The 25,292-nt window shown below is 40.7% G+C and overlaps 2 protein-coding genes across 3 annotated transcripts; both read left to right on the forward strand.

Moving 5' to 3' along the window:
* The first annotated feature begins 184 nt into the window (after window positions 1-184).
* LOC136256587 (uncharacterized) lies at window positions 185-24,922 on the forward strand. 2 transcript variants are annotated; one of them, XM_066049561.1, is made up of 19 exons: window positions 185-342; window positions 397-508; window positions 6,865-6,968; window positions 7,279-7,321; window positions 7,376-7,509; window positions 19,819-19,854; window positions 19,905-20,010; window positions 21,311-21,457; window positions 21,512-21,648; window positions 21,703-21,753; window positions 22,013-22,127; window positions 22,882-22,982; window positions 23,031-23,073; window positions 23,253-23,386; window positions 23,432-23,473; window positions 24,218-24,332; window positions 24,378-24,527; window positions 24,615-24,742; window positions 24,796-24,922. In XM_066049561.1, the coding sequence occupies exons 1-19, from the start codon at window positions 310-312 to the stop codon at window positions 24,799-24,801; spliced, it is 1,737 nt and encodes a 578-aa protein (XP_065905633.1). In that variant the 5' UTR covers window positions 185-309; the 3' UTR covers window positions 24,802-24,922. The 2 variants fall into 2 exon arrangements, with proteins under 2 accessions (XP_065905633.1, XP_065905634.1); XM_066049562.1 differs by lacking the exons at window positions 185-342; window positions 397-508; window positions 6,865-6,968; window positions 7,279-7,321; window positions 7,376-7,509 and adding exons at window positions 19,537-19,574; window positions 19,629-19,766.
* LOC136255600 (uncharacterized) lies at window positions 7,582-10,204 on the forward strand. The gene is made up of 7 exons (XM_066048401.1): window positions 7,582-7,596; window positions 7,647-7,762; window positions 7,935-7,996; window positions 9,369-9,515; window positions 9,572-9,708; window positions 9,763-9,975; window positions 10,024-10,204. The coding sequence occupies exons 1-7, from the start codon at window positions 7,582-7,584 to the stop codon at window positions 10,132-10,134; spliced, it is 801 nt and encodes a 266-aa protein (XP_065904473.1). The 3' UTR covers window positions 10,135-10,204.
* Window positions 24,923-25,292: the final 370 nt, after the last annotated feature.

Raw genomic sequence — 25,292 nt, forward strand, 5'->3', positions numbered from 1 at the left:
GCCTTTTGTGTTAGCTACCTTTGAATACTGCATGTGCATGGAGGGTACAGTGTTTAAGCTATCTCGACTGTGCTCCACATGAAACACCTGCAGCCAATACAGAGTCCAGTGTTTGCATTAACCCCATCATGCACCCTCGATACGCGCCTATTACCGCGGAAACCCTGACCAATCAACAGAGCTTTGATTGTATAAATCACGTGAACGGCGCAACCTCGGACGTACAGTCAGAGGGCATAGATTATATATTCCCTACAATCCGAGATATAATCTAAGCGTTCTAGCCCGCGATCGTTGTTGAGAAGAATTATGGCTGATTTTGGACCTTATCACTCTGCAACAGTAAGTGAATGTCTGGTATTAATATCGCACTGTTTAATCGTTGTTTTGTTTCAGAGTTTACTATGCGACGGAGCCGTAGTCTCTCTGTGGTCGAGGGCACGCGGTCTACATGTCTTCATCAACGACGAAGGAAATGTTCACGGAGACGGGCAGCTTCACAAGTCAGGTTAACAGGTTGTGTGTTGTGGCGACCTCGTATAATCGGAAACCGCGCGAACCCTATAAAATTGCTTTTGCTTGCAGTCCCCAGCAGTTTTCAGGTTTTCTGTGTGGTTATAGTCAATTTTTTGAGTTTACCTGATCATGGCCCACCACAAAAATGCATAAAACCATTGGGTATAGTTGAGTCGGTTTGATCTACGTCCACAGTTCATGTTGTACACGAGTGATTAGCTCAGAGACGAGGGCTACACATGCTATACTACTAACACCATTGTTACTATAATGATCACATATAAATAGTTCAGTGTCCGCTACCAGTCTGCGACATCCTAGGGGGGGGGGGGGGGCAATGAGTTCATCACACCACAACTTCGTCTGAACTCTTGCACATCTTGCTGAATCTCTCTGTACTTTGTTTACAGCAATGATTTCAGGGTCACCAATATTGATAGGTTCATCCTCATGAGTATCGCGGTCAGTAGTGTCATTATGGTCAGTGGTATCTGCTGTTATCTCTAAAGGGTAAAGTCTTGTTACGGCTCGATTAGTTGGGCCTTTTGCTGTCCGTATGTTCGCAGCTCTCACCAAATTGTCCTTCCCATAAATCAAGCTCTCAACGATAACTAGTTTCCAGTAAATCCTCTTACAGTCATCATGAACCAGAACAATGTCCCCCATTGCTATTCCTGTGTGTTGGTTCCTGTAATCTTGTGGAACTTACGTAATGAAATAAGGTACTCATGTTTCCAATTTGAACAGAAGCGCTGCATCCTTGTCCAGGAAAGGCCTAAGCTGTCGCACTAGTGATAATCGGTTGGTTGATGATTGTGAGGTAAGACTTCCAATAGACTTTCAGTTGACAAGCTTTCAACCAATGCATCTTAGCATTGTACAATTCATCACAAGTAAGCGGTCCAAACTGCTTGTTATTGGGATTCTTCAAATTGGCCAGAAATCTATTGACATATGCAGTGACAGCAACAAGCTTACTAAGTCTACTGTAGTTGGCTGGATTATTGATATGGTTTATCCCAGACTGGTGAGGAGGAGATTCTGCAAGGTTAAAGTCTTCGGCAATTGCTGCAGCTGCAAGCAGTACGGTATTCAATGATAGTGTCCATGTAGGCCATTCTTCTTGTATCCATAACCATGGTGGCCCCTTTCTCCAAAATGTGGATGATTGTAATGTCTTAGCATTTATTCCTCTGATCAAGAGGTCTGCTGGGTTCTCCTCTGTTGGGCAATAGCCCCATATGGCTGATGAAGCAAACTGGTGGATCTCTCTGACATGGTTGGATACAAAGGGAGTCAGTTTCTTCTTCTACTGTATCCACAATTTGGCTGTCAGACCAAAGAAAAAGTTGTTTGTCCTGCAATGATAGGGATGCGATAATGAACACACTTACTCTAGTAGCAACCACTGCAGCCATCAGTTCTAGGCATGGTAGAGTTAACTCTTTCAGTGGTGCGACTCCATGATGAAAGCTGTATGATTGCCAGATATGAAGTAAGCAACAGCACCATAGGCCTTTGTGCTGGCATCTGCAATAATATGTAGTTGATCAACTGTGACTGGGTCTTCGGTGAAGTATTGTCTGTGAATTGGTACTGTTGTGGCATGTTGTATTTCAGGAGATCCACTGTTTTTGGAGAGATTGTGGCAGTAGTTCGTCCCACTGTACATTCCTTTGCCAGAGTTGTTGCAAGAGGAGCTTTGCCTGGATTGTCACTGGGGATAAGTAACCAAGGGGATCAAATATCTTGGAGGATTGCTGCAGGATTTCTCTTTTTGTGATGGTTTTCTGGAATCTTTGTTTTGACTGCAAAATGTAAGGTGTCGTTTCAATGTTCCACAGTAAGCCAAGGACATTGACTGTAGTACTGCTGTCAGCTACGTTGTCTACTTTTGCAAGCGATTGGAGTTTGTAGCAGTTTGCTCTAAGGTTAAAATTTGCTTGTTTCATGGTGTTCCTAGTTTCCTTGTAGTACTGGACAGGTTGTTCTGAGCTGTGACAACCACTGATGATGTTGTCCACATGGATATTTCAGCAGCTACAGGTGAGTTGATGTTCTGGAGGTGGCAACGCAAAACGGTGTGGAGCATGAAAGGTGAACTGGTAGCACCGAAAAGGACAACCTTGAAACGAAGACTACTATTAAGATTGTTGATGTCTGATGGCCATAAAAAAATGTGTAAAATTTCTGTCATTGGAATGTAATTTGACATGTAGAAAAGCCTTTTCTATGTCAGTTGAGATGGCAACTTTATGAGATCTGAAGCGTAAGATAATTGAACATATGGTACCGCCCAAGCGCAATGTTGCACTCACTCGCACACACAACTTTGTTCGAGATTTTAAAAATCGCTAATTAAGGGGCGTGGCAACTGTTTTGCTCACGATTTTCATGTACAAAACAGCTGCCACGTTGTCCTGCGAGCGAAACAGTTGCCACGCCCCTCAATTAGCAATTTTTAAAATCTCGAGCAAAGTTGCGTGTGCGAGCGAGTGCGACGTTGCACCATTCATGAATGGTGGGCCAGCCTCTAAATAGTCATTGAGACTTGGTATGTTCTGTGAGCTGTGACTACTGCTATTCTAATAGGGGTTGTAGGAGAGTCTTTCTTCACAGCATGGTGTGGAATGTAGTGACAGTTGGTTGTTGGAAATGGACTTTTCAATGAAACCTTGTGCTGTCTGCTCACTGAGAATATTGTCATAAGTGGTAAGGAGTTCAGGAGTTTGTGACAATTTCTTAACTAGTGACCGTGTTCTTCTTTCACACAAAGCAAAATTAGTTGGCAATGGTGTGCGGTTAGGTTTCCATGGAAACTTAGCAGTATAGGATCCATCTGGTGAGCGAGTGATGTTTGAACCAATGTACATCTGAGCTGCAGAGTCATTGTCACAGTTGAATGGGATTGGAGATGTACCTGTAGATTCAATCATCCAAAACTTCTGTAAATCATACTTGGTGGTCTCTAGAACATTAGTATTAAGAATAACGGTGGAAGAATCTGATATGTTTGGCATGGGTTCAGAAAGTAAGTACCCTACTTTGGATTTTACAGTTGTTGGTCTATTTCCTCGGACTATGTGATTCTCAATAATGCTCCAGTAGTAATCTGCACCAAATCAATAGTGAAATCTGAAATTGTTGATTGGTGGATGTGCTAGAGGATGGTCATGCACTTAGATATGGTAGTTGGGAAATGTCACTTGCCGCTATGCTCTGTATATGAGTAGCAATTGTTGGCACAATCAATACTGACAGTGGTAGGTGTTCTCCTGAATTGGTCATTAAATGGATCTGTGCCACATTCAAGGTGCAGATGGGAGCAGTATGAGTTCCAAATGTTAGTAAGAAAACTTGACCTGTTTGGTAAGGTTGAAGGTACATTTCATCTGCTAGTGATTGTAGTATGAAGGAACGCTGTGAGCCTTCATCAAACAAAATGTGGGCAGTTGCTTGGTGAGTAGGAGTGGCAATGGTGGTAACTGCAGTTTTGAGGAGGCACTTACTATTTCCTGTAGGAAGGGATTCAGTGTTCTTCTTGCTTGTAGAGATGGTTGTTAGTGAGCTTGTTGGAGTAGCTTCAATAGAGGTGTCTTGAGCAACTGATGTAGCTGGATTACTGCGGGGTAAAATCTGATGACTTTGAGGTGGTACAATACTGGTAATGGGTTTCTCAGTGCAGATGATGTTATGGTGTTTGTGTATACAATTTTGACAATGGTGTTTAGATGTGCACTGGGATATCTTGTGGCGGGCAAGGCAGTCTGTTGCTTAACAATTTCTAGATGTTTTGTAGGGTCTGAGATGGTATTGCAAGTAGATGGAGCATGATTTCCTGCACAGTAGACACAACTCTTCTTTTTAATGCCACTTGCGTGATGTGATGGCTGAAGATTCTTAGTACCGGCCAGTATGGAAGGAGGCAGTAGGGAGTTGGTAAATGGAATGACCACTACTAGATCCAGACTCAAAAACATGTATTTCTGCTTGTATAGCAGCTTGTAACTCTTTGATCTCCCATTTGGTTCCTTGCCAAATTCTTCTTGGTTTCAGTGGGAAGCTTGCTAAGAATGATTGGTACAAGTAATGCTCCATGTGATAAACTGTGTACATGTGACTTTAATTTAATGATTTAATGATTTGAAGGAAGACTACATCAGTTCTAAGAACTGCTTTTCAGCATGCAGTGCCCTATACAAAGTACACAATATTATACAACAACAAAAAATACTTACACAAGACAAAACAAAATTTACAAAACATAAATATGTACAACAGAATAATTCTTTAACAAACAATTGTTTGTAGGTAGCCTTAAAATTTGACAAGCGGTCAGTACCACACAAATTGGGAGACAAGCTATTCCAAATAAGTACTCCACAATAGTAAAAACTACTCTTCCCAATTGATGAACGGATTTGCGGTACATACAATCGATGTTTATTTCTTCCAGTACGCCCTGTATATGCTTCAGTTAAAACAAACCAGTCTTTTAAATACCTGGGAGACAGATGATGTAAAACTTTAAATACCCGCACAGCAGTGTGAAAACATCGCTTCTCTGCTAGTGTTAACTTGACATAAGAAGAGCAAGCTGAGATACCTTTCAAAAAAGGAGAATATTATGGGGTTAGGTTAGGTATTATTGCAGACTTTCTATGGTGTCATGAAATTGTTGAAGACTTGCAAGGAATTAGTGGGATGCGGTACATCTAGTAAAGCTTGCATATGTGCATTAACCAGCTTGTAAGCTTGGCCGAAGTGATTTTGGAGTAGTGAGATGGACTGTTCATAGTTAGCATTTGTTAGAGGAAAACCTGCAATTGCTGTTGATGCATCTCCCTGCAGTTGGGCTCTTAGGTAGCTCAATATCTGCACACCAGTTAAGGTAGGGTTAGAGTAGACTGCTGCATCAAAACAGTCCCAAAATGACTGCCATGCTAAAGGGTCACCATTAAATATTGGTATGGTGAGCTTGGGAAGATGGCTGACTGTGTAACTTGGGGAAACACTGTGGGTAGAAGGAGTGACATGTGCTGTAACTGTTAGGTGTACTATATGTGAGTGTGCTGTGTCACTGGCTACTGATAATGCATCACTCACTACTGGAGGTGTGTCACTCACAACTGTTGCTTGCCTTATAGGGTATCGTTATGAGTTTGCCACGGTACCACGACTTCTGAATGGCTGGTTAGTATACGGAGTGATAAGGCTAGCAACTGGTCACAGCACCAAAAATATAGTTGAGTCGGTTTGATCTATGTCCACAGTTCACGTTGTACACGAGTGATTAGCTCAGAGACGAGGGATACACATGCTACATTATGAACGCCATTGTTACTAATGATCACATAGCTATTACATACATTACGTAATCGAAAATTGGCCTAAATGACGTAATCTACAATAGTAGTCTATAAATAGTTCAGTGTCCATTACCAGTCTGCGACATTGTGAGTGAACATATGTTCACTTCTTTGATGTTTTCATGTTAAACGTGTTTATGTACCTGAATTTTGTGGTAGTTGGAAAAGGCGGATGTGGTCGGACACGGACATTTTCAAAATACATTTTTACATTTATACAACGGTTGTTTTCATACCTAACATTGTTCTTTACAGTAGTCTTGGCTTCCAGACACGGAGATTGTCTTTGAGTAGCGCTTATCCATTAATAAGCGCATGTGCAGATTATAAGCTAGCATGCTACAGAGTACCATACATCATATACATACGCTATAAAATCTAATGCATACTCCCAGGGATTCAGCTGGCATTCCCCAACTTAGCCTCGTGAGCCAGGACCTTAGTAGGTATAAGTGCCTGCACCTTATACTGAAAGCTGTGAGCTCCTGGATCTGGCCTACGACAGTAAATTAGGGTGGTTACATAACTGCTTTAGATTTCTAGAGTACTTGTACAGCATTACATTGTTTATAATACTTGTAGCATGCTAACCAATCCTTGCTTATAAATGGATAAGCGCTATGCGAAGACCATATCTGGGCTTAGAAGTGAAGACAACTGTACTGAACAGCGTTAGATATGATGAAAATTATATGATGAAAATTAACTGTTGTACAGATGAAAAAGTATATTTTGAAAATGTCCATGTCTACCCATATCCACCTTTTCCAACTATATACCCACTTCTACACTTATGAAAGAGAGGAGTCAGTTTACAACATAACTGTGGCTTCTTCACCTGATAATTGTATCACCAATAAGCACTAACCCTATTATGGTAAAGTGTAAAGGTCCATGCCTTCCCATAGGGTGGCCTGATATTCCACCTCACCTTTGAGATTGTGTAATAATCCTTTGTTAATGAGAATTTGTGTTGTAGCTGAATGGAAAGTACATGAACGAGGAGATGGAATGGTGGCCTTCCAGAATGAACAACACCCTGGCAAGTGGCTGCGTATCAAAGACGACGATACCAATGTTGGGGTAAGTAGCAAACCAAGATGTGTGTCCAGTCTGAGGTAGTCTCGTGTTCCTGTGTGGAGGTGGCAAATATACCGTCTGGTCACACTTTCCGCACATGTATGGTATGTGAGACTACCTATGAGGTCATTAGTCTTATAGCCTTTCTAACTGATGTAATGTGACAGTCATAACTTGACTTTTGAATGAAATAATTTATCATGCTATTGTAGTTTGAGCAAATAGGTCAATTACATTTGAGTCAAACTTGAAACTTTAAAAGGCTAGATAAGACTGGTTTTCTCAGACAACCATAACAGTCTATTTCAAATAGGGTGATGGAGGCCCCTGGTGCGACTTCAAAGTCCATGAAATTGGTGAGTGAACTGGTAGCTTTTCTGTCTTGTAGTTTAGTCATTCATGCCATACAGAGGGGTTTATTGCACTGGAGTCAACCAAGAACCATGGTCAACATCTTGGTATCCGTCCTGATGGGTCACTCAAGCCACCGACAGAGACAGGCAAAGGTGAACATGGTCAATTTGCAGTGATAGTCAAATCAAAGGTAATTACTCACTGATGGTTGACACTTAACTAGCTCTTCAATTTAATTTAGGGTCCACATCATCGGCCAATGATGCCATCCACTAATGTGAGTAGTCATACTGTGGTCTATATAGTGCTCACCATCGGATCCTTTAGCTACTGAAGCAAGGAGCACATGTCCACTTGATCAGCAAGAGTGCTGGACGAGGCATTCAGAATAAGGAAGATACTCCAACTGCAAAAGCTAATAGTGGACCATGGAGTATGACTGTGTGTGTGTGTGTGTGTGTGTGTGTGTGTGTGTGTGTGTGTGTGTGTGTGTGTGTGTGTGTGTGTGTGTGTGTGTGTGTGTGTGTGTGTGTGTGTGTGTGTGTGTGTGTGTGTGTGTGTGTGTGTGTGTGTGTGTGTGTTATGTGTGTGTGTGTTATGTGTTATGTGTTGTAGCTCTTGGGTTGGGTTGAATAAGGAAGATACTCCAACTGCAAAAGCTAATAGTGGACCATGGAGTATGACTGTGTGTGTGTGTGTGTGTGTGTGTGTGTGTGTGTGTGTGTGTGTGTGTGTGTGTGTGTGTGTGTGTGTGTGTGTGTGTGTGTGTGTGTGTTATGTGTGTGTGTGTTATGTGTTATGTGTTGTAGCTCTTGGGTTGGGTTGAGAGCTACACTACACTTGTAATGTATACAGTTAGGGTTGAAACTTGGTCAGGTCATTCAGGTATATTTTGTCCTGGTTCAGCGAGTCCATTAGCTTTATAGAATATCCAAGTCAAATATATTGTTCTCACCAAGGTGGTACTTATATACGTTATAAGTGCTGTCTCATAGATTAAACTTCCTGTTATCTATAGTGATAAAGGAATGGTTTCAGCCAGTCTTGAACAGCATGGTACAAATTACTGTCTAATAATGATATAGTTTATTTGTAAGGTTTTCTAAGATGTCTAATTAAAATCCTTAGCTGCCTTACACACATTAAAAACATATGTCCAACTTCTGTTAGCCATGTTTAGCTGGTCAACACTTCAAACCAACAGGAAACGGTAACTAATTAAGATAGTGTCTTGATGACAGTAATGACTGTAGCAAGGACATTTGTTGTAGTTAGAAGGCAAGTTATTAATTCGTTACAGTACAATGTAATATTGTTTCATGCAGTAATGTTAAAAGTAACAACCCATTACATATTACTGGCCCATGAAAAGTGATGTGTTAATATTACTTTTTGCTACAAAAATGATAGGATATTACATAATGCGTTGCCCCCAATAATTGCAGGCACTAATTATTTTATCCAATCATATTTTTTCATTGTCAGTACAGTACACATGAAATATCTTCTGGGTGCATTGCATATATCAGTTCACGTTTCCCTTGGTGCAGGTTTAGCCCAGCTGGTGCACAAATGTGTGTAGGCTTATATGGAGAAATGCCCACTTATTGATTGGTATCTACAAGCAAGCTTGACAGTATTATAGTACAAAAGGTTTCATATTACTCCACTCTAGTTTTCTTCCCCAGTTAACACCAGGTCCTTGTAATGGGGACCTGGGGAAGCAAACATCATGTCTCACAAAATGGGCAGAGGTTTGAGTACCCACACCTTCACCTGTGAGACATAGTGCAGCCTCCTGTGGGTTATTAGTCCTGCCCCAGAGAATTTGCCAGCTCTGCCCCATAGCATCAAGTAGTCCAGTCAACTGTGGAGGTGTGACTATGTATACGGTAGCTGAAGGTTTTGCATGCATATGTGCGAATGTGTTGTGTGTGCAGTGTTGTGTGTGCAGTGTTGTGTGTGCAGTGTTGTGTGTGCAGTGTTGTGTTGATTGTTGTAGAGTCATGTGTAGTGTAGAAGTTCCTAATATGTTGTGTGTTTCTTCAGGTGTTTTTACTGTTGAGTTGAGGGGACCAGGCAGGATAGCCATCCACAGTGTAAAGGAGCACGAAAAGTACATGCGTATTAAGGATGGAAAGTTAGACCATGGTGGTGATGGAGGAGAGTGGTGTGATTTTTACGTACACGATGTCGGTAAGTGATAAAATGTGAACATGTAGCTGTAATTACTACTTCTTTATACACCACAGAAAATGGATATGTAGTGTTTGAGTCTTATCAACATCAAGGGACACATGTGGGCATCTTACCTGATGGTTCTTGTAAGAATCCCAACGAGACTGGTGTGGGAGAACATGGACAATTCTGGGTGATTGTTGATGAAATGGTAAGTGATGTTATTAAAGATGTCTACTGTGATGTCTCCTGTCTTGTGTTCCAGCCTGATCCTAATGCTGAGAGTGCTTCTGTACCTGTAAAAAAACCTACACCTGTAAAACAACCTACACCTGTAAAACAACCTACACCTGTAAAACAACCTTCACCTGTAAAACAACCTTCACCTGTAGAACAACCTTCACCTGTAGAACAAGCTGCACCTGTAGAACAAGCTGCACCTGTAGAACAAACTGCACCTGTAGAACAAGCTGCACCAGTAAGTGTCACCTTGCCTACAACAGCCCCTATTTATTTCTTGAGATAGGTCAACAACAAGGAAGATAAGTCTGCGACCTCTACCAACTACTGGCTCTGGTTGTTGATAGCTATTGTCACTAGTTACTGCTGTTATGTTCTCTATGATAAGATCAAGTGACCAGCAATATAGTTCAACTGTAGGAAATTCTGTAGTTCAATTAACTTTTCATGAATATTGAAAGAATGAATTATATCATCCTTGGGTACTGAAGTACCAGGGCCGGAGCCCAATGCCGGACCACTTTTCAGCCACTTGAATTTGCAAAAAGATCGAGATACTCTAATAGAGCAGTCATCACATTATACTCTAATACAACAGTCATCGTGATAATAGAGCATTCAGTATACAATATCATACTCTTATTACACTGGTTCAGTCTGGTTGATCTAAGCCATTATGTCCATTTTAATTGTCTTCACATTACTTTCCAGTGAGCCATCTGCATAGAATTGCACAATAGGCTATTGATAATGCATGTTATGCATTATCAATTACAATCAAAATTGCTTCTGTATCTCAAAAGAACTAAACTGACTTTGTATAATGAAAGTAAAATTAGCTAATAGCTATATTAAATTGAATTAATTGGTATACAGTAGCTCAAAATTACCTGGATACATTCTTGATGTTAAAAAGCAGAAAGGGACCGTGTATGTAAAATAGCTTCCAGATGCCATTTCAGAACATGTATTTTCAAAAAATTTCCCAGGGAGCATGCCCCAGACTTCCTTAGCTTAGCATGTTAATACATGCTGTAGCTAGCACCACAAAAAAATTACAGTAGCTAATCTGATTTAAATTTCAAATCAATAAAATGTAGTGTGCATGACTATGACCTCCATTGCAGTCCATGAATGGCCTGACCACTCAAAATCTCTGAGCTCCGGCTCTGAGTACCTCTTCAAAATTGTGTCTTATACAATGCAAAGGTTGGGGAAGAGTAACCTTATTAATGAGAAAGGGCTGGACAAATTCACATTTGTAAGAGAACACCCATCACTGTCATATACCTCCAAGCACTCATACCTGCTAATGTGTGTAGCCATAGCATTCTAGGTGTAAACAATCAGAGTGTACAAGCGGCCCACTGCGCAAAAAGATATGTTTCCATGATGGTTCTGTAATGAAACTTAAATAAAATTTTCAGGAAATGCATAAGTTTATCACATCACAAAATCGCCATAATTCATATTTCTTGAAAGGAATTAGGCACATTCGTGTATATAATTACCGAAAGATAAATTAATTGGGACTTTCTTACACAATTCCACATACATTTCCTTTAATTCAGGAATTAGCTACACACATTTGGGTGTTTCTGACTCGAGTCAAGCCGGGAATTGTCATAATTCGTTATGCATGAAACTAGTGATGTGCGATACGCCTGAAATGGTGTATCTGTATCCATAGGCGATTCTAAGGGGGGGCCAAGGCTCCCCCTGTTAAAAAATAACTTTTAAAAAATCTTGGGGAAAAGTTGCTGTATAGATTGGCATTGTTATTTTTAACATTTTTCATGTTTTTAGAACAAATTTTAGGCTGTTTTCAAGCCTTTAAATTGCAAAAATCCTGCAGCTTCTGGGGGTTGCACCCCCAGACCCCCCTGAAAATTCTACTTTATGCTATAGCCAAACAACAATAGTTATGCTGTTCCCTACTGGGCCCCCCCTGTAGGTCAGGTCTAGAATCACCACTGTCTGTATCTAACAGCTGTGTAGTCACGATACGATATCGATATGCGATACAGTGCATCCTTTGTACAAAGAAGCCAGGTTTAATTAAGTGCGTGGGCGGCCGATAATTTTTTATTGTTTAGTATACCAGCCATTACACCATTGCACTATTATATAACAAGCTTAAGGAGTCTAGGAAACAGGTTAAAAACCCAGCTACACTTTTAAATTGAAGAAAGCCAGACCTTCATATTTCCGTGATTGCGCAATCAAAATATGTGTACGTGTGTATCGGTATCGCGATACAGCTGGAGTATCGCGATATTCCGATATATCGATAAGTATCGCACATCACTACATGAAACGTCAGGAAACATTTTTTTTGCGCAGTTCGGTGGCATCATCAAGATTCTAAAGCTAGCTATTATTATGGAGTCATGCTGTATAATTGTATAAACACACAGATCCATTTGGAAAACTTTTAAAGTACTATAGCTAATATGGTACACAATGTTCAGTCAAGCCACTTGACCAACCATTACAGTGTTGTGTATACACTGTAGTCTTAGCGAGTATTCTGCAAAGTACATTGTGTACTGATGTCACATATTATATACTATTAGTGAGTAGTACATGTATGGTGCTAGCTACTTGGCAACAGTTATAGAGCAAAACATTTCAAAAATATTGTGATGAATTTCACACTTCCACATAACTATCAGGTAACATTTTTAATGGTATTGAATTCTGCAATAATTGTTCATTGCCATGTATAGCTATAATTATATGGACACACACACTTGAACATTTCTTAGTATGTGGTGTGATGTGATGTGTTTAAACTTGTGGTCTATATAATATTATTTGATGGAACCTAATTATTATAATCGCCAGTTAACCTTTCAGTTTAGTTTTTCCTCCGGACTCAATAAGCTCCTGGGTATATCACAGCTAAAATATACTAGCCAGAGTGACAGAGCGTGTGTGATGAAGAAGACCTTAGAGAATGAAGCTATAGAGTGACTCCAGACAATTCTGATATAATAACACATTATGCATGCAGGTCCATCCTGCTACCAACCTTGACCACTGGTGTGCCAAGATGTTCATGTGTATAACAATTATTTTAGTAAGTTCATCATCCCAGCTCATTGTAATGTAATTCACAGCCTTTGCTGTGTGACAGTATAGCTGATGATGCAGAATGCATGCGGGCTAAGACTATAAACAGTTGTTGTCAAACATGTGTATGGTTACATGACTCCATAGTTAATTATAAGCATTTAGCATCATGATCAGGGGTGGATCCAGACTTTTAAAAAGGAGGGTTCCACTCTCGAATTGCAACTTTAGCCTAGTCGTGGCTAGCTAAGTCAAAGACCAAAAAAAAAAAAAAAAGTCACCACCTGCTGACAATGCTGTGACTGCTCTATCTTGAATATGAGGCACTTCCAAAAGGGTCGGGGGGTTCCATGGAACCCTTTGAATCCCCCCTGGATCTGATGATAATGTCACACTGCAATGAGATAGTTAACAAACTATGCAATTTCAGGTAAATTTAAGTAAATCATGACATTGGTGAAGGATGTTTAACAGATTTTGCTTCAATCATTACCAGGGCATATATTAAAATTAAGCTGTGATTAACATGCAGGCTCTATAGCTCTGACCTGTGCCATTGTGCTGCTGCTGAACTGAGGTGTAATTATAAAAGCAGCCCATCCACTTTACAACCTTAGCAGCTAGCAGTAACAGCAACCGTATGTGTAAGCCTTATACCTGTGACAAGTGTGCACTGTGTATATGTTGTGGGTACTGTAGCTAGCTAGCTAGCCGTGATTGTTCAATCGCTCTTATCATATGATGGCTGTGGCATGCCAACATATATACTATAGACACAGTATATTTTACCAGTCCATCCACCCATGGTGATAAGTACCAGCCATGCAGAGCCACATGTACACATCCTTGGACTACTGTGGAATGTGGTGCTTTCTTAGGCTGAGTATCTGGAGCACTGGTCATGCATGGTAACTTCCAATAGCTATACTGTGGCAGGACCTCAAAGGGTGTAAAGCTCTGCTATGTCCACTCAAAGGTGTATAGTCAGCTCCACTAAACACTCAAACACCTGCAGCCAATGCAGAGTCCAGTGTTTGCATTAACCCATGCACAAAAAAGCACCCTACTACCAGTAACCTGACCATTCAGCAGAGTGTTTACCTTATTTCTGCTGACTTATCCTTCTTGTGAGCGAGATTGATTATATAAATCACGTGAATGACGTAATACTCAGAGGGTATAAAAAGCACGCTTCCTTGCTCACCTGCCTATTGCTGTTTTGCAGATTTTGCTGAGCGTTGTTGAGAAGAACCATGGCTGGTTTTGGACCTTATCACTCTGGAGCAGCAAGACGATATGCATGGTCTAAAAACGCGAAGGAATTATTTTACAAAAAAAACTTGACGGTGAACGGCTATCGAAGCCATTATTTGCAACTCGGAAACTAGAGAAACCACACAGGATATCTAACCGACAGTGTTGTATTTGGGGCTGTTACAACAGGAAAGGCAGGTGCGTGGAGGATATTTCCGGAAATCGGCTCTGTGGATGCCATGAATTACAGTTCAGTTGTTGCCCTAAGCCCTAATTATTAACCCTGCACACAATCAGCAAGATGCCTGTGCCAACCAAGCGAGCTGTTATACAAGAATTAACACTACTAGGCAAGGTCCAGAACAATCCAGGTGGAATGCATCTCCAGGAGCGGTTATTTGCAGCGTGCATTATATGGACTTCGTAGGACCTAGCAGGGGAAACAAATCTTGTTCCTGTGCACTTTAAGAAGCCCAATACCCCTGCTGCTCCTCCAGAATCAAAGAAAAGGAGAGTAAGTATAAGAGATACGAGTGCAGAAGAAGACATACAGGAAACAACCATTGATGAAGACGATGTTTTGCTGCAAACTGATCCAAGTGTTGATTTGTTAAGAGAAGGTAATTCTGGTTATCAAGCTAGTTTGCCTACTGGAGACATGGATACTCAGCTAGATACTGCTGGTTTAAGCTCTATAGCTAGTGATCTGCACCCTGTACAGCCACAGTGTGATACTGAAGACACAGGTACAACTTCAAGTAGTACTCAGCTACGTAATGCTGAGCTGTGCCTTGAGCCTGCTGTGATTGGAAGTAATTCTACTGATCAACCTACTGGAGACTTGGATACTCCGCCAGATACAATTGGTGTAAGCTCTACTGATCTGGACCCTGCACGTCCACAATTGTATAGTCTTGGTATTGAAGATTCTAGTACAGCCTCAAGTAGTGTTGCTCAACTGGATATTGCTGATGAACCTACTGTGAGAGTAAGCTTGTCAGTTATGCAGCCACCTAATCATACCTCACTTGATGTTGCAAGTATTGTTGCTAGGTGTGCTCAGCTAGAGCAAGAAAACAATGAGCTACATGCAGAGAACGCGGTATTAAAACAAAAGATTGAGACTTTTAACAGCAGTGTACAGCGACTAAATTTGAGTCTACTTACTGACTATCAAGTAACAATGTATACTGGGCTTCCTCGGAAGGTATTTGAATGTCTGTTGACTTGGATGAATCCTATAGTAAGGAAAAAAGGAGCAGTTGATGAACTCGCTCCATCTCAAAAGTTGCTTTTAGTGATGATGAGACTTCGTTGCAATTTTCCACAAAATGATTTAGCTTGTCGCTTTAAGGTTGAGCAAAGTTCAGTGTCCCGTATTCTGAATCAGTGGATACCAATGCTAAAAGCTCAGCTGAAATTACTTATTAAATGGCCACAAACAACTATTGGCCCGACTGATCACCCCTACAATTTCTTGCCAACGCTGTAGCCATTATTGATGGAACTGAAATTTTTATACAAAGACCAAGTAACTTAGCAACACAAAAGTCATCATACAGTGATTATAAAAGTCATACCACTGTAAAGTATTTAGTTGGCATAGACACTTTTACTGGAGTGTTTGTGTATATTTCACCAGGGTTTTCTGGCAACAGCAGTGATCGGTTTACTGTACAGCATAGTGGATTACTGGATGAACTGAAACCAGGCCAGAGAATTCTTGCTGATAAAGGCTACAATGTGCGGGATCTTTTTGCTCAGAAACGATGTTTTTTGACTATTCCAAGTTTCTTAAGTGAAGGCCGTCTTACAGCACAGGAAGGTATGCAATCTCGGACAATTTCCAGTGCACGAATTAGAGTAGAGATGCCATCAGAAGGTTAAAAGAATACAAAATTTTATCTGAAACATTAAGTAATCGCGTCAACAAGAAGATTGTGGATGATATGGTAATTGTAGCTGGTGCATTGTGTAATCTAATGCAAAAGCTGATCAAGTAACTTATAATTATAGCTATTAATATTTTTTATTGTCATGACTATAGGTACTGTTACATATTGTTAGAGTGGATACTTTAATAGAATAGTGTATTACTGACACAAAATAATTTTATTGTACTTTCATGACAACAGTTTGATAATGTTACATAAGACACACTACATATTACATAACCTGTCTAAAGCTTCTACACCCAGTGTAGTCAAGTAAAAATGTGACAGTTTATCCTTCATCTCTGCCCACAGTTCAACATCAAGCTTAACCCGTTCAATGTGAATGTCTGTTTCTGTCCACACTACAAAGTCGCAAAACTCTGCACTTGTCAGAGCAAGTTGGCCTGTTACTTGATAGTAATAGTCATGTCGATGATCAAGAGTTATTTGACCATCTTTGTTGAACAAACAGAGGCTAGGGTCCTTGCAGGCCTCTTCGATCGAATTTTTGCGATGTTTGTAAGGGCACTTGACTTCTACCACACCAAACTTTCCATTTCCAAAAGAAATTATGCCATCAGGAGATGTAGCCAGGTATGGAAACTGTTCACTAAGAAACACTCCACATTCCTCAACTTGTGAACCACTCAGTAGCATGTACTGCTGAATAGCATCTGTCTCGTGGTCACATCCCTATTGCAAAGCAGCAGTATGGGGAATACCATAATCTCCTAGCAGAGATTTCGCCAATGTAGGTGGATATAGTGTTGCACCGATAATCGGTTCAATAATCGGTATCGGCCGATATTGGCTACTAGCCGATTAATCGGTTTTGATTAAATCAAGGCCGATATTAATCTCCACTGCACTGTGTAGTATAATGATGTGGGGGAGGCTAGACATAAGTTATTTGGCATTTTAATTAAGTTATGTGTTAATGGTTTAGTGGTGACTACAAGCCATGCCCATAATAAACTGTCAGGGTTTAGGCCATGCCCAACAATAAACTGAGGTTTTTAGGTTTCTATGTAGTACCAGCCACTTATCTCAACTGTATAGCAGTAGTAAAATGTACTTAAAACCTGTTTACCATGAGTAACTTTTACTTGTGGTATACATCTAACTTTACATTTTAGCCTAGAATGAGCTGTATATCAATGGTTGTGTCACTAATATGAGCCATTTAATAATGATGAGGATGAGTATTAGTGTATATCGGATCGGTTATCGGTATCGGCTAATTCTGTTGCTTAATATCGGTTATCGGAATAATCGGCTAATTTGGATATCGGTGCAACACTAGGTGGATACAACTGCCTGAAAGCTCTATTACAAACCCTTCCAAAATTGCTGGATGTTATTCTCCATTGTCTCGCATCAAACCACAGTGGGTTGTGTCGCTGGCCAACGCTCATAGACTGAATCAACTCCACTTCTTCAGCTGTTGGCCTTAAGGCCTCAACAAGGTCATCAACAGAAACCTCCCTGGTGGCAGCGATATCAAGTAACTTGTCGAGTGGATCAATTAACACCGGATTGGAGCTAGGTAGAGGAACGGACTGTAATGACCTATCTTCTTCTTGCTTATAGTAATGTTGAATGCCTGTATTACATCCAGTACTCTCCAGTTGTTGTAGCAAGTCATTCACGTCTAGCACAGGACCAGTGTACATAACATAGCCAACCACTGACGATTTTCCAAAATCCAAGTCAACAGCAAAAGATGGCTTTCCACCTTGTGTAGGCCTGGACCAAGCACACCTCATGCTTGTGCATGTTTGTGGAGTTATTTCAGTCAGTGTGATCAGCAAAGCAGCAACATGAACACAGGTCTGGGTTTCACCGGCAGGACACTTACAGTTGGCAGCAACAGGTTTTCCGTCCATTATCTTTGTGAATAAACAGTAAAATGGGGGGTCCTTACGCATGGTGGGTCGACATTTGGCCTTGATGTAACTAAAGCTACCAGACCTCACCATTTGTAAGTCAAACAAATGGCTACACTGGCACAAACGCACACCAGTTCTGAAGTTCTTTGTGTACCCTCCCCTTGCCCTTAAGGTATCCAGTAACACCACTTTCACTCACCAATGGGAAATCATCACTAGTCCACCCATCACTTGGTAATTGTTCAAAGTTGGGTGGAGGAGCGTACTGAACACATTGAAACGAAGTGGCTCCGATTTCCTCCTCTATTAACGAATCAGTATAAACAATATCAGCCACTTTTTTAACCAGTTCTGCCTTATTTCCAGCTAAGGGTATTCGCCGTTCTCTCAAAAAGGCCTTCAGCTGATCCACAGTCCAGGACCGGTACGATTGTTCGCCTTCCGCCATTCAGTGAAGTAAAGCTATGACGTCACTAAAGTCACGAGAGAATTAGGAATATTACGGTTGTCTAATTGTTGAACTTGTTTCAGAGTTTACTATGCGACGGAGCCGTAGTCTCCCTGTGGTCTAAGGCACGCGGTCTACATGTCTTCATCAACGACGAAGGAAATGTCCACGGAGACGGGCAGCGTCACAAGTCAGGTTAGCATTGGCGACCTCGTATTGTCACCTGATAGGAAACCGGATCCTTTAAAAGGTCACAGGTGTATAAAATTATTTTCGTTTGCAGTCCCTAGCAGTTTCCTGCCCACCGTCACTTGTGGTTACGAAGTTTAGTCAATTGAGTTTACTTGATCATGACTGATGACCCACCACATAAAGAAGAGGTTATGTTCTTTGCCAACATGAGGTCTTGTACTAAACATGCTTGTTTACATTGGGATTGAACACATGTTCACTTCTTTGATGTTAGTATGTCATGACTGTGTGCCTGAATGTTGTCTAGTAAATCAATGGGGGGTGTTTTTAATGCCTCTTCCGGCTATCCTGCAATACAGTTGAAAGTTGAGCTGTATGAAAACAGCTGACTTATCCCCCCTTAGCAACCTCTAGTAACAAAAAGAGGGGTCAGTTTACAACATAACTGTGGCTTCTTCACCTGATAATTGTATCATCAATTAGCACTAACCCTATTATGGTAAAGTATAAAAGTGCATGCCTGCCCATAAGGTGGCCTGATATTCCACCTGACCTTTGATATCTTGCAAGTTTAAAATAGTTCTTTGTTAATGAGAGTTCGTGTTGTTGTAGCTGAGTGGAAAGTACATGACCGAGGAGATGGAATAGTGGCCTTCCAGAATGAACAACACCCTGGCAAGTGGCTGCGTATCAAAGATGACGATACCAATGTTGGGGTAAGCAGCAAACCAAGATGTTTGTCCAGTCTGAGGTAGTCTTGTATGCCTGTGTGGAGGTAGTGAATGTACCGTCTGGTCACACTTTCCTCACATGTATGGTATGTGAGACTACCTGAAGTCTTATAGCCTTTCTGATTGATTCATCCATAACTTGGCTTATAAATTTATCGTACTATTGTAGTTTGAACAAATAGGTCAATTACATTTGAGAAAACTTTAAAAGGCTATAGATATATAAGACTGGTTTTCTCAGAGACAGCCACATACAGTCTATTTCAAATAGGGCGATGGAGGCCCCTGGTGCAACCTCAAAATCCATGAAATCAGTGAGTGAACTGGTAGCTTTTCTGTCTTGCATTTCAATCCTCTATATCATACAGAGGGTTTGGTTTATTGCACTGGAGTCAACTAAGAACCATGGTCAACATCTTGGTATCCATCCTGATGGTTCACTCAAGCCACCAACAGAGACAGGCAAAGGTGAACATGGACAATTTGCAGTGGTAGTCAAATCAAAGGTAATTACTCACTGACGGTTAACACATAACTAGCTCTTCCAATTTAATTTAGGGTCCACATCATCGGCCAATGATGCCATCTGCTAATGTGAGTAGTCATACTGTGGTCTATATAGTGCTCACCATCAGATCCTTTAGCTAATGAAGCAAGGAGCACATGTCCATGTGATCAGCAAGAGTGCTGGACGAGGCATTCAGAATAAGGAAGATACTCCGGCTGCAAAAGCTAATAGTGGACCATGGAGTATGCCATATGTGTCTGTTGAGTGAGCTCTTTGGGTGGGCACGTATTGGGTTGATCAAGATCTAAATGACTGCAATACTACACTTGTAATGTATACAGTATTCAGGGTTGAAACTTGTTTGGGTCATCCAACTTATTATGGTCACATGGGCATTATCCTGGTTTAGTGATTCTCATTGATCATGATTCATTTCACCAAGGTGGTGGTACTATTACGTTATAAGTGCCTTCTTAGGGGCAAAGGAACAGTTTTCAATCACAGCTGGCTAAGCTAGCAAAAAACCTGCCATGCATGTTCACATTTCAAATTCCATTTCGTTAGCTGTTATATGTAGTGGCAAAGAGTGGGCTGATAAAGATTATAAGATGTCTAATTAAAATCCTCAGAAATATAGCTGCTTTGTCTTCCAGCTGTATCTAGCTCTAGAATTTGTTCTTGTTAAACTTGAAAACATGTCCAAGGATTGAATGGGATTGAACAGGGGTGGTGGAGCAGGCCAAAGAGTGAGGGGGCCAGGCCAGCTGTAAGTTGGAAGACCAAAAGAAAAAGTCTCAGCCTGCTGACAATAGCTGCTCTCCACCAATTATATCTCCTTATTTATATACACATACGTAGCTAAGTAGCTTGATACACTTCTTCTCCTCTGAATACTGTGACTGCTCTATTAGAGCATCCAGATCCTGACTGTTCTATTAAGAGTATCTCGATCTTTTCTTGCAAACAGTGACCACCGCCTATGGGATTGAATGTAGTTAAGAGTGTATGTAGTGTTACAGTAAGGATAAACTATGTTAGAAAGTGATTTGTTGTAGTGAGAAGGCAAGTTAATACTTCATTACAATACAAAGGGTAATATTATTACAGCAATGCGTTTCTTTTATTTCTGGCCCGTGAAAAGTAATTTGTTGATATTACAATTTGCTGTAAAAGTCGTAATTATGCTTTGCTTATGTAACACGTTAACTCCAATATGGCAAATAAATTGGCCGGAACTAAAATTTATCAATCATGTTACCTCGTCATGACTGATGAAACAGCTAGCTAAAAAGATGGATTGGGCTTGGCTCAGTCAGTTCACTATGAACAGGTAAATCCATCAAGATATATTGTAAATGACGTAAGTAAAGTGTGGTGAATCGCCAGACTTCATTTGCCAATGTGCACAGTTGGCCCAGTCAACTGTGCAGTTAACTGTGTATATGGTAGCTGAAGGTTTTGTGTGTGTGTGTGTGTGTGTGTGTGTTGTATCATATGTACTGTTTAGTTCCACTGATCTAAAATGTTATACGTTTTCTTCAGGTGTTTTTAATGTCGAGTTGAGGGGACCAGGCAGGATAGCCCTCCACAGTGTGAAGGAACACAAAAAGTACATGCGTATTAAGGATGGAAAGTTAGACCATGGTGGTGATGGAGGAAAGTGGTGTGACCTTTACGTACACGATGTCGGTAAGTGATAAAATGTGAACATAGCTGTAATTACTACTTCTTTATACACCACAGAAAATGGATATGTAGTGTTCGAGTCTTGTCAAAATCGGGGGACACATGTGGGCATCTTACCTGATGGTTCTTGTAAGAATCCCAACGAGACTGGTGTGGGAGAACATGGACAATTCTGGGTGATTGTCGATGAAATGGTAAGTGATGTTATTAAAGATGTCTGCTGTAATGTCTCCTGTCTTGTGTTCCAGCCTGATCCTAATGCTGATAGTGCTTGTGTACCTATAAAACAAGCTGGACCAGTAAGTGTCACATTGTCTACAAGTTGATGTGTGTAATGAGCCCCTGTTTATTTCCTGAGGTGTGAGGTTGTTGTCTCGAAGTTAGAACAGGTTTCAATACACACTTATGCACACATGAGATTCACTATCAGTTAGTATTATATCAATGGTGGGATAGTCTATAGGGTAGATGTTGTGTAGTTTCAATATATACTGAACTGTATAGTAAACACTAGTGGTAGGTGGCTCTATACTGTTCTTGTTTTGTTTCACTATACAGTGTGCTCTATCAGAGGGAGCTGTGGTACACTTGTTTTCAAGGGACAGTGGTGCTTACCTCCATCTTGGTGATGATGGTACCTTGACTGCTAAGCAAGGAACCACAGACAAGAGAAGTGAGTTGTGTGTGTACACATCAGTGTGTGTATTGCTAAGCTAGTCTGGTTATGTGTTTCAGTGTGGAGTATCTAATTCTGTACAGTACTATAATCATTGAGTAGCGGCTAACTTTTCGTGTACTGTTCTAGTTACAAAGATTATCCGATACACCAGTTGATGCATTCAGACATACTTAATACTCACAGCAAAATCAATACTGTTGTAAAGAGCATGGCCAAGGATAATTTCATGAAAGCTGAGAACCACATCATATAATTAAGACTCCATCTTGGTATTTTACTGGTTCAGTAGGATAAGCTTTCTAACATTCAGCTAACTTTGCTATTTTAGTATACGGATGAACTTAGCATGTGCTACAGGGAAGAGAGCCATTTATCCTTACACAATCATTCATTACAGAAACTAACAGCAATTAGATACTTTTTCTATCAAATTATTAACTGTCGGTGATGACATGTGATGAGTTAGATTACTGACACCTCTTGTCTGAATATGATAATGATTATGTTCATTATGTTACTCTGATGTCATGACAACCACCCATTGTACTCTCATAAGCGATGCTGGTCCTCATCTGTTTGGTTCAATGTGATATTGAGGTGGTCCCTTTTTAGAGCTAACATTGTTTGGCATTTTTCAGCTACAGTGAGACTTGTGGCTGGGCTGGGTTGTGTACAGGTTTATTGTGTACATATTATAGCAGGGGTACAGTTTATTGTATTGTCAGTGAAATGACATGATGTGTTGTAGCTGAATGGAAGGTACATCATCGTGGTGAGAATGTAGCATTCCAGAACGAGGAACACAAAGGAAAGTGGCTACGCATCAAGGACAACAGCACCGATTGTGGGGTTAGTTGTACTCCACTAGTTCTACTGATCACATGATCCTGTTTACAGGGAGACGGAGGACCGTGGTGTTACTTGCATGTACACACTCATGGTAGGTGTGGTCATTGTTACCATAGTGATGGTTGGGGGACAGTTTTTTGAGATTTTGTAGTATATTTTAATTTTGGGATTTGATACTAAGACTTTTTATGAAGGCTGGGTTTTTGTGGATGTAGAAGAGCAAGTGACCATATTAAAGCAGCCCTGACTAACAAATGTGTTCTATTACAGATAATGGTTTCGTCTCATTGGAGTCTACCAAGGACCCTGGTCAACATGTTGGTGCTAATGATGGCAACATAAAGCCACCTAACCACACTGGCACTGGTCGCCATGGACAATGGCATGTGGTCCTTGATGAAAAGGTATAGTGGTCTTTAATCAGAGTTGTTGTTGATTGTCTCTCTTAGGCTGATCGTACACACCAACTACCAACAACTCCTGGTACCTCAGTGAGTACTAATTATTTTGATGTGTCATGTAAAATGTGTATAAACTGTAATTGTTATTGGAGGCTGTTTTGTGAATAGATAAAAGTTTCTCATAGTACGCATGGATACGTGCTATCTCTTCATTTACTATATAACCTGGTCAGCTTGAAAACCACTCAACCCAGCAGTGGGGTTGACCTGTACTAGAATATGATGCAAATACTGCAAGTTAATGGGTTACATGAAGTTGCAGTACGTACTATGCATGGCATAGCTATAACCTATTAGTTCAATGATTCCTTTGCTGTCAGTCGCTTTATCTACCTTGCATAGGCTGTGGGAAATGGGAGCTAAGGGGGTGAATGAAGCCCCCTCAGTCTGCCCCGGGGGGGGGTACTCCCCCAGAATGAGATCTTACTGAAATGATGCTTTTTAAGAGTGGGGCAAAATATGTTGTAAATTATACCGTACAGCGTAATAATTCGACGGAGGGAAATTTTGACGAATTCATCATTGTCAAATATTTCCAAGGAAAATTTTGACAAATGTACTGACTTCAGTATTCTAATTAACCAGTCACGTGAGCTTTGATGAGGAAAAATTTGCAACAATTTGCCAATTTCGTCTAAATTCCCTCCCATTAAATTATTACGCTATACGGTATGTCCTATCAGAAGTGTGCATTGTAAAATTTGTGGTTAAGACATCCTTCCCTGTTGTATTAATCACATGTTAATCATGTGATACATTATTATTGTGTATTAGTTCTTGAGGAACGGTGCCATTATTGTGTTGTGCTCTCGTGCTAATGGTCGCACACTGATGGCTTGTGGTGACGATCGCAACTCCGTGAAGGGTAATGGAGGCACAGGACATTGGGGTAAGTGTTATGATACACTACAGCTGTAGTGAAATGTGTTTGTAGCCCAATTCAAGGTGGTTGTTAAAGAACCCGGTAGGATTGCTCTTCAGTTTGAGAAGAATCATGATAAGTTTCTGCGCATCAAAGGAAACCACACTGACCTTCGTGGACAGTCAGGTGGTCCATTCACCTACTTTTATGTCCATAACAATAGTGAGCTGTTGTCAGTGTAATAGTGATTGAGTTATTGTAATGGGGTATACACCCATACACCTGATATGTATTATCTCATCTCATCAGATAATGGTACTATCAGTCTTGAGTCAGTAGAAAATCGTTCACAACATATTGGGATCACAGGTGATGGACAGTTGAAGCCGGCTAATGAAACTGGTACCGGAAAACATGGTCAATTCTATCCCATACTGGTAAGATATGGTGTGCTCTAACTGGAGTGTAATTATTGTAATGTGTTCAACAGCTGTAAACAAGACTTGAATATGGCCAATTGGAATTGGACTGAATTGGAACTTTCTTAGCTTTTTTTCTATAGTGTAAAATGCTATTGTCCTGTGATAATTATAATAGTAATTTCTGTTCTTTGAGAAGGTGATTTGTGTTCGATGATGTAACTTCAAAGATACAGCTAGCTACAAGCAGGGGTGGTGGAGAAGGGCATCATTTGAGATAACTAATAGAGCAGTCAAGATCAAATACTCTAATAGAGCAGTCACACTATTCTTTTAAGAGCAGTGTAGCAAGCTACCTATGTAGTTATAAATACGGAGATACAGTCTAGTTGGTAGAGGCCAACCTTTGCCAGCAGGTAATGACCTTTTGTTTTTTGACTTGCAACTATAGGCTATGGCATCACCAAGCTAGACTCCCAGCCCCCCCCCCCCTAAATATAGGTGTCTCCGCTGCCTCTGGCTACAAGGAGAATAAACATTAACTTTCAGTGTTGGCGATACAATAATA

The sequence above is a fragment of the Dysidea avara genome, chromosome 5, assembly GCF_963678975.1.
Source record: "Dysidea avara chromosome 5, odDysAvar1.4, whole genome shotgun sequence".
NCBI classification, from domain to species: domain Eukaryota; kingdom Metazoa; phylum Porifera; class Demospongiae; order Dictyoceratida; family Dysideidae; genus Dysidea; species Dysidea avara.